We start from the raw sequence: 15,554 nt of genomic DNA on the forward strand, positions 1-15,554 counted from the left end.
AATGTTGTTTCCATGGGTAATGAGCCCCAAAGAATTTTGAGGATACCGTTGAACCCAGCGACTTCCCTGATGGGCTACAGGGGGGACCCTGAGCTCGTGAAAATCAGTAGGGGTCCCGGTCCCCCCTGTAACTCATTAGACCCTCAATTTTGGATTGTTTGGGTCGATTACCCATCTAAAAAAACCTTGGTCAAGTTTCAATAGCCTGCATGATGAAATCCGGTTAAAAATTATGAATGGGAAACATTTTTGAGGATCCAATTGCCCTCAGCAGTCAGCGGCTTCTCTAATGAGTTACAGGGGGTACCGGAACTCCTAACTGATTTTTACGAGTTCAGGGTCTCCCATGCACCCCACCAGAGAAGTCGCAAGGAGTAACTAGATCCTCAAAAAATTTTCCCATTCATCATTTTTATCAGGGTTTCATCATGCACGCTTATAAAACTTGACCTTATTTTTTTAATAGCTAATTTGAGAAAAATTTACTTGCGTGATTCATTTGGTTTTTCTTTAGCTTAAAAATTAAGAGAATTAAAAGTAAATTTACTCTCGTCGAAAGCAAGAGAAATACAACAATCATCAATCCAGTGATTGTATTGGCCGAGTTCAAACCCCCGGTTTAGACCGAATTCAAACTTCCCGCTTTATTTACCAATCCGCTTTTGCCGTCTGTAAGATCCGGAAAACTTCCGGAACTTCTCCCGGAACATTGGCCGCGAGAGCAAAACATCAACATTACCAACTTTTCAGGTTAGTTCACAGTTCACATCACAAACTTGCCTTTCTGCCTTGATATTATTTGTAATATCTCAGAATTTCACACTTTTACCCATAATCTCATCACCTCTTAGTGCGCGATTGTTCTTTTAACGTCGGTAGAATGCTAACCGTAATCTCTCTCGAGGGCACGTCATAGCCCGGTATTCTTATCTTACCTGTTCCTTGATCATTCACGTATCACATTTTCGGTGAATAAATACTTTTTACCCGAGTACAATTCCTTTAACTATTTATCCACATGGAGGTATTGTTTTAATTTGATTTGTAAAAGCAGTGAAGTGGTTTTTCTTTAAGCGGTGCTCTCTTCAGCGACAAGTTCTTCGACTGAAAAACATTCCTACTATTCCCTGTTCTAGGTGTGACATAACAGGTATGGAGATTGACCTTTATTGAAGTTTCATTTATCCAACATTTCAACTCTGCTTAATTCTTTCTAAACAATCCAATAGAGCATTAACTTGACAATTTTGTTTAGCGGGAAGCGGGTCCTCAATGTGTCAGTACACTTTGACGATCCGAAGCGATAACCTCCCCTCTTGGTCATCAAAGGTTTTAAGATAGAGTGGAAGTAATTCTGTAATGCAGACATCCTCACCCTAAAACTGTATTTTTCGGACTGTACTCTTTAAAATGAACTTTCATTTCAGTTCCCTATGTTGTAATTGCTTCAATACTGCTATGTTATGCATTATCATTGTAGGGCTTTTTTTTTTTATCCGTGGAATGCGATGGATCGGAATCTTTGTAGTTCGGGCCGGTTCAACTGGCCTAACTGCGGCCTCCACCCACCTTGGGAGAGGGGTTCAAGCTTTCCACTGGAACGCTTGGAATGCGCCAGTGGAACAGGATAAAAAAGTAATGCGTCCTGTAGCGATCCTCTGCGCTTGACATAAATGTGAGCCCTTGCAGTGAACTGCGAAGTATTGCAGTGTTCTAAAACATATTTTTACGTGAAGCAATAGTTGTGGTCCTTCCATAAATTTCTGCGTCGTATCCAATTTTAATACATTTTTTTTAAGGGTTTTCAAGAGGTTGCAGATGAAATGAATGCAATTATTTCTTTGATAGACCCAAGCTAGCATAAGTCTACTGAAAGTATTATCAATGTAATTTCAATCCCTCGGAACGGATGAATCATGTAAAGTCTTTATCAAACACAACAGTGCGCTGATTATTGAAAGATTAAAGCAGCCCGATGAGACCTCAAATTGCAATATATTTCATGGTTAAGATAGGGCTTTGTCTTGTCTTGTCAGGCTGACATAGTTTAAATAATCAGGCCGCAAGACTGGTGATTTCACATAATTTCTGTTTTTAAGAATCCAAGTCACTGTGTCTTATCATCAGGTCACATTTTGAATCTGAGATTAATGCTGGATAATAGATTCTGACCCAGAAATTTTTTTCCGGGCAATATTTCCAGACAACATGTAAATTGCCTGATTCAGGTTCTTTGAAAGGTACAAATTCATACATAGAATTGCGGTGCGTCAAAGTTTACATCGCTGATCTTTAACCTTTTTATTTTTTTTTTTTTGTAAGGATCGAGATGAGGAAAAGTGAGGGAATTCCAGCGCTAGTAATGGTCAGGAAAATTTTCAAAAAAATTAAGAAATTTTGAAAATTGATTAAAATCACAACCCTGAGAATTTTCAGAAGAGATTTTTTCAGAGAATTTCCATAAGAACTTGAAAGTGCGACTTGTGTGATTTCTTTCAAAATCGAGTTTTTGTTACCTTTATGCGTCTCATCGCTCCCTAATTATATCAAAAGAGCTCCAAAATTATTTCATGAAGTACAAAATTAAATTCAATGCTCAGTGACAAGTGCTGCCGCCGGGCGGGCTAATGATCGCAAGTCCTTGACTTTCAATGGTTGATTTACTTTCCTTATCATTATGTCTGCGCGACCACTTCTCTCCAATCTTACTTTGATAAGCGCTTAATCACTCTGCTTAAATTTTTATTTTCTTTCCTCACCAGTAGTATTATTTTGAACTCGTCGTTGCACTGTGTTATTTAGGCTTGATTCATCTTATTTTTTTTAAAAAAGTATTCCTCTCGTATTGTAACAAAATCATCAGAGCATAAACAGTCGTGCATAATAATGTGAATGTTCGCCTCAAGATGGGCTAGGAGCCCGAAAATCTTTCTGTATGTGTATATAAATTTTCAGATGAAACATTAACTTAATGCTTGCAAATTTATAGCTCAATCCGACTTCTTGTCTCTTGCATCACTTAGAAAATCACGTGACCTCTCTTAATGCAGTACCTATTCTTTTTAAATTACTTATGAGGAGAAAAATTAATGTCATATTGTTTTTTAAAAAAAATTGATTTAGCCCTGGATTATGTTTCAATTGTCTACGGTTTTTGTGATTACACGCGTGAACCGTGTCGCTAAAAATGTTTCTTTCACTCGGTTTTAAGCTGAGTTGCCTTTTTGCAAACACGTGCAACCCACGTTGTGAGCCTCGCCCCGTCTACAAACTCAGGTTGAACGTAATCGAAGTTTGATGAGGCCAAATTGTTCAAAAAACCCGTGTAACCTGGATTTGAAACTGATTAATTGTGAATTGCTGTCGGAACCAGTGTTTCGCGTCTCGTATAATGTACCGTATTGTTGAGAGAGATTATGGATGTTTGTTTTCGTGCGTGCTACCCTGCCAAGAAAGAGCTCAGTATTTTTGAGAATATTTTAAGTTTATTGCACGTAGTTTTCTCAGTGTACATTCTTTCTATGCGCGTTTGAAGGAGCAAAATTATGAAAAAATACGAACAGAAACTGAAAAATTAATGCGTGAAAAAACAAGAATAAACATAGGACTGATCTCTAGAATACCATAATCGAACTAATATCAAAGGCAATTTTTTCTAAAAGCCTGATTTTTATAGGCGTTGTCCTTTTCCTTAAGCTTGGTCCTACCACTTACAGTCAATTTTTTCCTCTCAAAAAGACAAAACCTAGATGATGGTGATTTCGATGATTTTAGGTCTATCACAGTAAATTGTATGATCTGAATGACAATCTCAATTCTGGTGGGCAAGTTTTGAACTCAAGATCTTAACCTGTGGTCGACAGGTACACTAGAGTGTTTGTCAAATTTTAATCAAAGGCCAGTCTTAACCGGAGGTACTGGAATTGGACCTTAACATTTAAAACAGCATGCACACTTATTGTTTGTAGCAGTTATCGAGCATGTCCGCTTATCATCTACGTAGGTTTCATGTTACATTAGGTGTGAGAAGTTGTGTAATATTGTGATAAAAACTTGTCGGGAGATTTATCGAATCTTTCATCGTCAGAATGTATTAGGCAGAATCATTGTTTGAGTACTTTCTTTCATCTTCTCGGGTCATTTTTATCAACTTATTTCGCTGATTACCATCAAAACAAATGTCTAGCACTCAAACTGTTATCATTATAGAAGGTGTTGTGTGCACATTTTTTTAAATGTAAACTAACATTTTTCATGTCACGTAGCTTACAAACGGTGCCCTTTTTTTTCATCGATTGAGCTACATTGCCAGTATGGACCATTAAATGCGACTCATTCATTTTGCGATGAGAAGAAATGGCATTTGTATATAAGTCTTCGTTAGGATTTGGTTTTCACTAATAATTGCATCATTCCTTTTCTTCTGCGTCGTTATGAAGTCTCTTATCAGTAATTATCTCACCCATTTATTTTGCTTATAATTTGCGTTCTACACTGTAAATTCATTCATTCGGATGAAAGAAATTTTTCTGGCCCACACTTCCACGCTATTTTTTTCGCGGGTTTTCGAATATCACTGCTTGCACTTCAATTCAGTCGTTGCCATTGGCAAAGTTTTGACTTTTCCATGTCTTTAGTCTGTCAGTTCTGTTTCACATTACGTGAGTACAAATAATTTCGGTCTGCTCTTAATTTTTAAACCGTCTGCCCACGTGAGAAACATTTAAACGAGAGTCTTATACTGCCGTGCTATGAGGAAAAACGCCGTATGAACCTTCAGGCATTGCCAAATTTCCTTTGCTAAAACACGACATTCCCGGTAAAGTCATGAGTATTTTCCTTCCAATTTTTCAGATAAGTTTGTTTGCAATTTTACCAATAGCTCCTGAAAATTTCTAAGAAAAATATTCACAACATTCTTTAAAAATAAGCATTTTATCGAAGGAAATTTGGCAACTCTCGAATGTTCATACGGCGTTTTTCCTTAGCACGGCAGAATAAGATTCATGGGAAATTAAAGGGTAGAGCAATCGATGCGGTTGGCAGTTGTCTCTTTGTAAGCTTTTCAATGCATGTCATGTATCATTTACCTACTAAATATTTTTTTTGCTGTTTAACGAAGTAATATTTTTATGAATATGAGTGTGATATTTTATTTGTATGTTTCCTCTCAAGTAACTGAAAATCTTGTTTGCCTTCAGATGCTGAACACATGGTCATCACTGAGAACGACATTATTGAAATCGATTAAAGTTTTCTCCCCAATAATCTCAACTGGTTGCCCATTTCACTGCACAACTCCCACAATGGCTACAACGGAGAACAAGTTTAGTCTACCAGAAAGATACAAGGGAACGGAATACAGTGTCTGGTAAGTAGACAGAAGCTTATCGATTCAACTGGTACCGAAATGCATACTCTTTTATGTGTCTATAAAAATTATGGAAAACTCGCGTATTTTTAGCAATGCCGAACCTAAAATAATGTTTGCTTTCTTCTATTTTTACAAAACCGCTGAATAAATTGCGTATTTTTTAATGTCCACTCAAATTTGCATAAAAAAATTGTATGAAACAACTTTGGTCAAAGTGGACACCAAGCGCACATATATTCGATCACCGGAGGAGCCATGTGGTATCACGTGGAAATGAAGGAAAATAATAGCTTTTCGCCCCTCTCAAATTCCTGATGTTTATGAATAAACTCTTCATTCTCGCATCGTTGAATGCGAAAATCAAGCGCGCAACTTTTCGAACTCCAGAGTAGATATGTGGTATCACGCGAATTTGAAGGAGAATTTTAGGGCATCGCCTCCGCCAAATTACTGACGTATTTGAGAGGTGTGCTGATGGCATTGATGTAAAAATCGCGCATTTTTCGCGATATTCAGGTAAAAATTGCGGGATCATTTATGTTCTAAATCACTCGCTTGAGATTTGCGTTTATACCGCGCGATTCTACGATGAACAACGCATGATTTTTACTGATTTTTTAAAACCGTTGGAAAAATCACGCATTCGCCGCGACATTGTTGTATTCTCCTTTTTTCCCCTCGAATTTGACTGGAATAATCGGGTATTTTTCGCGACACCGATATGATCAGCGCGTAATTGTTCAATATTTTACGAATCCTCTGAAAAAATAGCGTTCCCTAGCGATATTGAGATGAAGTTCGAGTGATTTATCACTTTTCAATAGACAGAGATGAAGCGAGCAACTATTCGAACTCCGGAGTAGGTTTGTGGTAGTTTTTTTGGAATGTACTGAAAAAGTACTGTATAAGTACTAATTTTTGGCCAGCTTGTTTTCATAGACACATGTTGTTTAATGAAACCGCTGGTAAAATTACGAATTTGCCGCAACAATGTGATACTATCCCGTATTTTCTCATTTTTTTCCACTAAATCGATGGAAAAATCCCGCATTTTCCGTCATTCTAAGGTAAGAAGCGGTTAATCGTTTTTATTTAACGAGTTAACCGGAAGTATCGCGTCGCACGCGATATTGAGATGAAATTCGAGTGGTTTCTCACTTTTTAAAAGTCAGAAATGAAGTGAGCAACTATTCGAACTCCAGAGTAGGTATTTGGTATCACGCGGAATTGAAGGAGACTCTTACGCGTTTTTCCTGTTATGAATCTATGAAACCGCTCGAAAAATCGCGTATTTGTCGTAATTATTTTGGTATTACCGTATACTACCTCATTTTTTCTTTGAAAATCGCGAGATAAATCGCGCATTTTTCGCGATCCCGACGTGAAAAGCGCGTAAATCTTCAATATTTCACGAATCCACCGGAAATATCGCGTCCTTTCGCGATTTTGAGATGAAATTCGAGTGGTTTTTCACCTTTAAAGTTGCAGAAATGAAGTGAGCAACTATTCGAACTCCAGAGTAGGTATGTGGTATGACGCGAAATTGAAGGAGAATCTTAGTTTTTCGCCTGTTCCAAATCATTGACTTTAATGTATAGTATTTTTGCATCGATGTAAAAATCGCGTGATTTTTGTAATGTTGCGGTGAGAATTGTGTGATCATTTATGTTCCTAACCAACCGCTGGAAAGGTTCCTTGAATTACGCGTAATTTTATATCAAATTTATCCAACCGCTCGAAAAATCGCGCCTTTGCCTCAATGATTGTGGTATTACCGTGTAGTACCTCATTTTTCTTTGAAAATGTCTCGAAAAATCGCGCAGTTTCCGCGATACTGAGGGAAAAAGCGCGTAAATGTTTAGTATTTTACAAATCCGCTGGAAATATCGCGTCCTTTCGCAATATTGTTTTGAAATTTGAGTGATTTTTCTCTTTTTAAGTTGCAGATAAGAAGTGAGCAACTGTTTGAACTCCGGAGTAGGTATGTGGTATCTTGTGAAATTGAAGGAGAATCTTAGTTTTGCGCATGTTCCAAATTACTGGCGCATTTGAATTAAAATTGAAGGAGAACTTAAAGTGAATGATATTTATGGAGTTTCTCTTTTTTATTTTTAACCCAAAATACATTTTGATATGTAATGAGATGTTTTTATGTGCTTATTTTTTCAAGGGTGGAGTATATTCAGCTGGCTATTGAGCATAAGCCTGATTGTAACCTAGGCCAAGGTTTCCCTGATTTTCCAGCTCCTCCTGAGTACCTGCCGAAATACATTGCCGAAGTAACTGAATCCAACCACCTCATGAATCAATACACAAGAGGCTTTGTACGTATTTTAAAACATTTTTTGGAAACCTGCTTATAGGAGGGAATAGTAAAGTGTCAGATAGCCACCCTCGAATCAGACTTTAAGAAAGCTAGAAGCTGGATGCGCGCAAAAGCTTCAAAGAAGCAAACATTCCATGATTTTTCAATCACTGGGTTGTTTTCACTATGTTCGAGATTTTTTTTGGGGAGGGAGAGCAAATCGAAAACCCTCTTTTTATATTTAATATTATTTTGGAGAAAGACCTCAAAAAAAATATTTGTTGATTATTTTAACTGTTTGAACTAATATAATTCTCATTTTACAGGGTCATCCTCGTTTGGTCAACGCCATCGCTGATCTGTACAGCAAGCTAATCGGAAGGAAACTAGATCCACTATCCGAGATCCTGGTGACAATTGGTGCATATGAGGCACTGTACTGTGCTATTCATGGGAACGTTGGTCCTGGTGATGAGGTCATCATTGTTGAGCCATACTTTGATTGCTACGAGCCGATGACCATATCTGCTGGTGGAACTCCGGTCTTTATTCCTCTTAGAAATGTAAGTACCTTAAGTGTCAATCTTTTTGACGGAAATGAAACTCATTCAGATTTCCCGTGATTTCAATTAAAATCGTTCGTAACTTATTGTAAATTTTTAAATAAAATCGCTGCGACACTTAAACGACGCGTCATTATTTATGACTCCCTTCTAATTTTCACTATAAAAAAACGAAAATAAAAATCCTAATAGCTACGATTTAGAATCAGGGACCGTGCTTTTTATTCGGTAAATACAAAAAAGGAAAATGGGACTAAATATAAAGTGGCGACGAAATTTCCCGTGATTTCAATTAAAATCGTTCTCAAAAATTATTGTAAATTTTTAAATAAAATCTGTGCGTATCTTTTAAAATATATTGATTGAAATTGAAGCATTAACTGTGGTTTGCAACGGTGCAATCCAGGTAAATAAGCTCCTTTTCGCGTGGAACCATCGATATTTGAGTTCGTTTACGGCAGGCGTGACATACAACTATTCGACCACGGGTGTAAGCATGTTGCAGCTCCGCCGGATTGAAGGCGCGTCAAACTGCGAAGATTTTTTCACGTACCTGCCGACCCTCGCTGACGGGACGAACGCTAAAATCGCTGCGACACTTAAACGACGCGTCATTATTTATGACTCGCTTCTAATTTTCACCGTAACAAACAAAAAAATCAATCCTAATAGCTGCGATTTAGAATCAGGGACCGTGGTTTTTTTCGGTAAGAACAAAAAAGGGAAAATAGGACTAAAAATAATGTGGCGACGTTTGAAGCGTTGCAATAGAGGCACGTAATTTTCGGCCGTAGGCAATCTGTTTTCATCCATCTCCTTAATTAACATCTTCCAAATTTATTTTGAAAATCAATTTCATCCTTCATAATATCTGACCAAATTTATTTTTTTTTATCGAACAGAAAAGTAATAACCCTGATAGTGGAAGTTCTGCAGATTGGGTTTTAGATCCAGATGAACTAGCAAAGGCGTTCAACAGTAAAACCAAGTTGTTCATTCTGAACACCCCGCATAACCCACTTGGTAAAGTTTTCACCTACGAAGAGTTGCAGGTGATCGCTGATCTTTGTAAAAAGCACAATGTAATTTGTATCGCCGATGAAGTGTATGAATGGCTTGTATACAAACCAGCAACTCACGTCCGTATGGGTAAGTTTTCATTGCGTTTCATTTTTATGGTGTGTTCTTGGACCAACTGTTTTGAAACCCAAGGCAGAACGTTTTGAGCCATTACCGGCTCATTTTTAGGTGCAAGAAACGAAAAATTAAATCAAAATTTGAATGGTGACCTGACCCCAGGCGTTATCACGTAAACGTTCAATAACTTCTAGCGTCAAGCCGCCACTCAACTTTTTCTTTATTTTTTCGTTTTTTGCAGCTGAAAATGAGCTGGTAACGGCTCGAGGCGGGAAAATGGCCGTTTTTAGTGTTTTGAAAATTGTTTAGCGTTGTTTGCTCATGTTTTAATCTCTTTTTGTTGTATTCGTATTTTCGGGCTAAGTTTTCGTGTGCATTACCGTCTTAACTATTGGTCTAATTTAAAATTATTTGACTCTTAAAATAAAAAAGTTGTATTCAAAATTCTAGGAGTGTGATGGCGAAGAAAGAAGGTAAAGAGAAAGAAATGCGCTCAAGCATCAGACCTCATTAATAGTTTGATGTCATAGACTCTGTAGTAGAGCCTTTGTCAATTCATTTAATCGTTGCGTCATCAATAAGTAACTGCTTGCACATCGATGGGCTTCATTGAGCTATTTATTCTATAGAGAAGCTCAGGGACAAATGCTTGATGTACTCAAGTGCGATAGGAGAAATTAGCCTGGAAATAGAGTGGTGATCGTGTCATTTTATTGTGTTTTTACTTCTTGAAGAAGTGAAGAACAAAGAATGGAGAGGGTGCATGTGTGAGGAATTTGCGATTTGACTATTTATTTTTATGTAAAAGATGATTGACCGTCCCGGTCCCCTGATGGCTGAAAAAATAGAGCGAACGTGCAGCGGGTCCCGCTGAATTTCGACCCGACAATAACATGATTCGATGCCGCGATTATTCTAACGCGAGTCCGAATAATCGCGCGAAACACAGTGCGGCCAGCGTTAAACGCACATCAGCGCCTGCATGACTGTAGGAATACTTCACGCATTGCGCCAAACAGTGCAGTCAACGTGAGGCGCATATAAGCGCCTACAATACTGCACAAATACCTCTCGCATTGCGCCAAACGCAGTGCAGTCGGTCAATGGGGATGTTGCATGTGTGAGGAATTTGCGATTTGACTATTGATTCTTTTGTAAAAGTTCGCGAGAAACACGATGGTGCCACCGGTTTTCATTGAAATCAACTCCCAAGCTCAGAAAAAGCTCTCAAGTTGAGGCCAAAATGGAGGGGATAACCCACGTTATCCTCAGAGTCCACCTCTACATCAAGACAAACTCTCTATGCAAAGATAGGGAGCAAATACATTGACAGAGCTGCCGTTTTATATGGGGACTCTAAAACTGAAATCACGGCAACCTTGCTAATGTATTTGCTCCCTATCTTTGCATGGAGAGTTTGTCTTGATGTAGTGGTGGACTCTCAGGATAGCGTGGGATATCCCCTCCATTTTGGCCTCAACTTGAGAGCTGTTTTTGAGCTTGGGAGTGGATATCAGAGAAAACCAGTGGCACCATCGTGTTTCTCGCGAACTTTTACATAAGAATCAATAGTCAAATCACAAATTCTTTACACATGCAACATCTCCATTGTCCCACCGAGCGGCGGTTGAGTGCTGCGCAGGGGCGACTTTGCAAGTTGGTAACATTGGGTTTCCTCCATTTAAATGCATTACAGATATCGTTTTTAGGTGAGGCAAATTGTTTCACATACATTTCAATTGAAGAACGGCAGTATTGCCAACTTTCAAGAATCGCCACTGGTGCTGCAAAATGTCTCTAGGTGGTGCGTACAAACTTCAAACCGATCCTCAAAGAATTCAATTTTGTATCATGTGTTTTTTTCCATTTTGCAGCGACGTTGCCGGGAATGTGGGAGCGGACAATCACTATTGGATCAGCCGGTAAAACATTTAGCGCGACCGGTTGGAAATTAGGATGGGCCTACTGCCCTAAGGAGTTAATGAAGAATATGGTTATAGTTCATCAGAACTGTGTATACACCGGTGTGACTCCAATTCAGGTACTTTAGTCTGCTAATCCGACTTTCATTAAATCTAAAAATTCCCAGTAACGATCGAGGAATTTGATTTCAAGTGTTAATGATGGGTGGTTGGAACATAGAATGAGACGAACACGCACCTATGATGTAAAATATCAGGTTTAATAGAGGAGAACTTCTCAGAACTGAGCCATTATCAACTTAATATCATTACGTTTCCTCCATGAGAGTGGAGATTGCCTCATTTTAGTGCGTTTTTATTCCTTGAAGAAGTGAAGAACAAAGAATTGTCCCGCCAAGCGGTGGTGAAGTGCTGCGCAGGGGCGAGTTTGCAAGCTGGTAAAATTGGGTTTCCTCCATTTAAATCCATTAAAAATATCGTTTTTAGGTGGGGCAAATTGTTTGAGGTTGTATCCTGTCCTTTACATTTACAGTTTTAGCAGAATTCCTTTAATTAAGTATTTTTCTTATGATAGGAAGCCGTAGCTCGAGGTTTCGAGCGCGAAATTTCTCTACTGGGCACACCAAATAGCTACTTTGAGAAGATGTCTTCCATGTTGCAACCCAAGCGAGACTACTTCTGCCAGGTCTTGAAAGATGTAGGTTTTGCACCAACCATTCCAGAAGGTGGCTATTTCGTCGTTAGCAAATGGTCTGATTTAGGTAAGTCAAGCAGAGGTTTTTAATGTTTTATGTACCTAAAATTTACCTCTTCAGAAACATCAATTAGTTTTTCCTAATCACCGGCGATTAATATTGCCCAAAAAGAGACTCAAGACGCAGTTTATTTTCGCGTATGTTTTTAATAGTTTTCAAGTGTGTGTTTATTCTCCTCTTTGCAGATGGATTTTTATTTGGCAGGAAAAACAGCTTAAAGTCAGTTAAAATCATACGCAAGGAAAGTTCGCAAAATCGTTTGTTTTTTTAGATTAGGATTTCTTGTGTCTCTCCCTAAGAAAACCTGATTTCCGGTCAATATGAAAAACTGCCCTCAGAGGTGGAATTTCAGACAAAACGTATCACAAACACAAACTACGCTGATTGCGTGCTGAGGAGTGAGTACTTTTTTCACTTTACTATCTAAATGATAGCAAGCCATTTCACAATAAGTTTTTACGTATAATACTTACCATGTTTTCGACTATTTCAAGTGACAAATATAACTGAGCCCATCGGAGAAATATGAAACCGTCCCCCTCAAATAAATGTTTCCCTCTCATCAAATAAGGATAGACACTCAGAATCCTCACTTCTTCTTTTTGCCGGGTTACTTCAATTCATTTACTCTTGATTTTTCCTTCCTAGCTCATAAGGCGGATTTAAATTCTGAAAATGACTCCTACAAAGATTTCAAATTTACAAAATGGATGACTAAAAATGTGAAGCTGCAAGGAATCCCCTACTCAGCTTTCTACTGTCCTCAAAACAAGCCCCTTGGCGAAGACTACGTTCGCTATTGCTTTTTCAAGGTAATGATTTGTCACTACTTCATGTCAATTTTTGGTTTAGTATTCTTAACTATCAACAATGTTCAATTATCAATAGTGATTCGTGGGGAGCAGAATCATAAATATGTGGTTTTAATATCCTAAGGATGTTTCCAAGGATGTATGAAGGCAATGCAACCATCAATCAAACTTATGTTTGCTATTTCTGGCATTCGAAATAGTCGAATTCGTATTACATTTAAATATCCGATGCGAAATCACGTATATCTGCAGTCGCGACGTTGTAGACTTCCCGTCTTACTTCATTTTTCCGTCGGAAAACTAGTTAGCATGATTCCTTAAAAACTTCCTTGATTTTTCTTCTCCGTCAGAAAAATATGCTGTACGGATTTCAAGCTATAAAATTGTCTACCCCTCTTAAAATAAAATGGGAACGGAAATTTTGAATCACCTCAATGGAAACAGGGGGAAACAAGGAACCCTGTCCCCCATTAGCGAAGCCTCTGCGAGGAGCGGAACCATCGAATTCGGATTCTTTGGAGTCTTTTACCCATGTAAACGTCAATTTTCCAAAACGTCGCGTCAACTTATCGCGAATAAGCATTTTTGAATGAGGACTCTACCCTCCTCTTATTAGGGTCAATGTTTCGGACACGTAGGCCCAATGGACCACGAGACAAGGTACGAATTCCAGCATTCTGATTCATGTATCTTAACTAAAATTTCACGTAGAACATGATGCGCACAACGAAAATTACCGAAATCAACTTCTTACGAAGATATTCAATAATTCTTGTTGCGTGAATTCAAACCACGCGCTCATGCAAACTCTATGCTCTGCGTGATTCACATCGCGCGCTAAACGTTTATCATGACAGTCTTTGCGATTTAAAAATCTCGCAACCTCAATCTTGACGCTTTGGCTCAGCTATACCAAATTGCCCTTAGTTTGAACAACACATGGTAGGAAATGAACATTGCTCGATTGAGAAGATTACTGAAACCGTTGTAGTGCGCGATTTAACTCGGAGTAGAGCTTCGAGTTTCTTGTGAGCGGACAGTTCAAATTCCTCGTAACCAATGTGAAATAAAAACGTTAATATCTTCGTTAGGAGTTGGTATCAGTCATTTTTGTTGCGCGAATCGTGTTCTACGTGAAATTTTGGTCAAAAAGCATGTATCAGAATCCATTAATTCGTACCTTGTCTAGTGATCCATTTTGAATTTCTTTGTGTCATTTTCCGTAAAAAGTTTCTGTGGTTTATAATTCCGCTGGAATAATTTCAAATTTCTGACGTTGACCCCGATTTTTTGAGTGAAGACCCCCTCCCCCCCCTCCTCCAAGGCAAGCCAGAAGGGCTCCGGGGCCTCGAAGTTCGGATGCATTGGGTCTTTGAGTCGTTTTCCTCTTCAACGCCGCCGCCATCTCCGACTGCGTCCGACGTAAAACAACCGAGGAAAAAGCCTGCACTCCTGGTATAGATTCATCGTAAATATGCTTGCTTGCGACTAGCAGCAAGTCCAGAGGTTTTTGGGACATGTGTCATTTGAAATGGATGAATCTTTACTTCATTCTAAAAATCCTTATGAAAAATCGTTCTCTAAAGTGGCAACATGGTCTCTTAGTCTGGGACACCCTGCATCAATGTTTTTGTCATTATGTTTTCATGTAAAGATTGGGAAATGTGAGGGTATTTAGTATTTTTTAAGGAAATATTGCCCAAGCTTTGAAAATACCTTGAGTATCGGAGGGAAAAAATGATCTCGAGCATCTGTAAAAAAATGTATCGAATCCCATTTGGATCGAGTAAAGCAGAATGGAACCAAGCCACAACAGCTATCGCCGAATTTAATCGGTCAATTTAATTTTTCACATGAAAACGGTTGTGCGAATTTTCGTGCAAACAGTGAATTTTTTGTACAGTATGAAACAAATTCCTTAAAATTTTCTAAGGAATCCGCACAAACGCTCTCTTGTAAAAAATTCAAATTGCCCAGTTTTTCGCAATAGCTGATGTGGCTTGGTTCCTTTCTGCTCAAACTGTTTTTGTCTCAAACAAACAAATGTCTCCGTTTGTTCTGTTTCGTTTGTCGCTTGATCTTTGGTATTTCCTTGCCTACTCTTTTTAGAAAGATGAAACTCTGTCGAAAGCAGAGTCTATTCTGAGAGATTGGACCGGTAAGCAGCTTCCATCATCTCATCTTTAGTGAAGTTTTGGAACTGTTGGATTCCTATCGGAGGGATGGCCCTGTGAACTACACAGTGCGTTTCTCTTCCTATCCTACTCGGCCAGGCCTCAAACTTCTCCTCGGGGATAATCTCTCGAGACACGCGAGTTATTTTCTACTGTGCAATATGATCACACCTACCGCGCTGAAAGTGCCATAACTTGTTTTCAATGAGATTTTTTATACCTACGGTCGTTTCCTATTTTTGTAATAAATTGAATGGGTTTTACTTTTAATTAAATTTTTGTTTTGTTTTACTCTCTATTCGTAAACCTAATCATGTAATTTATTACACTGAAATTCTGAAATCAACTCCCAAGCTCAAAAAAAGCTCTCAAGTTGAGGCCAAAATGGAGGAAATATCCCACGCTATCCTGAGAGTCCACCTCTACATCAAAACAAACTCTCTATCCAAAGATAGGGAGCAAATACATTGACGGAGCTGCCACTTTATTTGGGGACTCTAAAACTGAAACAC

General features: G+C 38.5%; 1 protein-coding gene across 3 annotated transcripts; it reads left to right on the top strand.

The window, feature by feature from the left end:
* Positions 1–774: 774 nt before the first annotated feature.
* Positions 775–15,317, top strand: Kyat (Kynurenine aminotransferase). 3 transcript variants are annotated; one of them, XM_072299924.1, is made up of 9 exons: positions 775–1,150; positions 5,202–5,371; positions 7,545–7,698; positions 8,006–8,242; positions 9,145–9,391; positions 11,254–11,420; positions 11,876–12,062; positions 12,705–12,868; positions 14,978–15,317. In XM_072299924.1, exons 2-9 carry the CDS (start codon positions 5,202–5,204, stop codon positions 15,053–15,055), a joined length of 1,404 nt encoding a protein of 467 aa, XP_072156025.1. In that variant the 5' UTR covers positions 775–1,150; the 3' UTR covers positions 15,056–15,317. The 3 variants fall into 3 exon arrangements, with proteins under 3 accessions (XP_072156025.1, XP_072156026.1, XP_072156027.1); XM_072299925.1 differs by lacking the exon at positions 775–1,150 and adding an exon at positions 2,785–2,933; XM_072299926.1 differs by lacking the exon at positions 775–1,150 and adding an exon at positions 4,526–4,661.
* Positions 15,318–15,554: the final 237 nt, after the last annotated feature.

The sequence above is a fragment of the Bemisia tabaci genome, chromosome 4 (assembly GCF_918797505.1).
Source record: "Bemisia tabaci chromosome 4, PGI_BMITA_v3".
Lineage (NCBI taxonomy): Eukaryota > Metazoa > Arthropoda > Insecta > Hemiptera > Aleyrodidae > Bemisia > Bemisia tabaci.

Excerpts from the sequence above, each read along its gene's own strand:
- Kyat (XM_072299924.1), top strand. The coding sequence starts at position 5,202 with ATGCTGAACACATGGTCATCACTGAGAACGACATTATTGAAATCGATT. Across the intron at positions 9,392-11,253 it reads AGCAACTCACGTCCGTATGG|CGACGTTGCCGGGAATGTGG; the intron begins GTAAGTTTTCAT and ends TCCATTTTGCAG. Across the intron at positions 11,421-11,875 it reads CCGGTGTGACTCCAATTCAG|GAAGCCGTAGCTCGAGGTTT; the intron begins GTACTTTAGTCT and ends TTCTTATGATAG.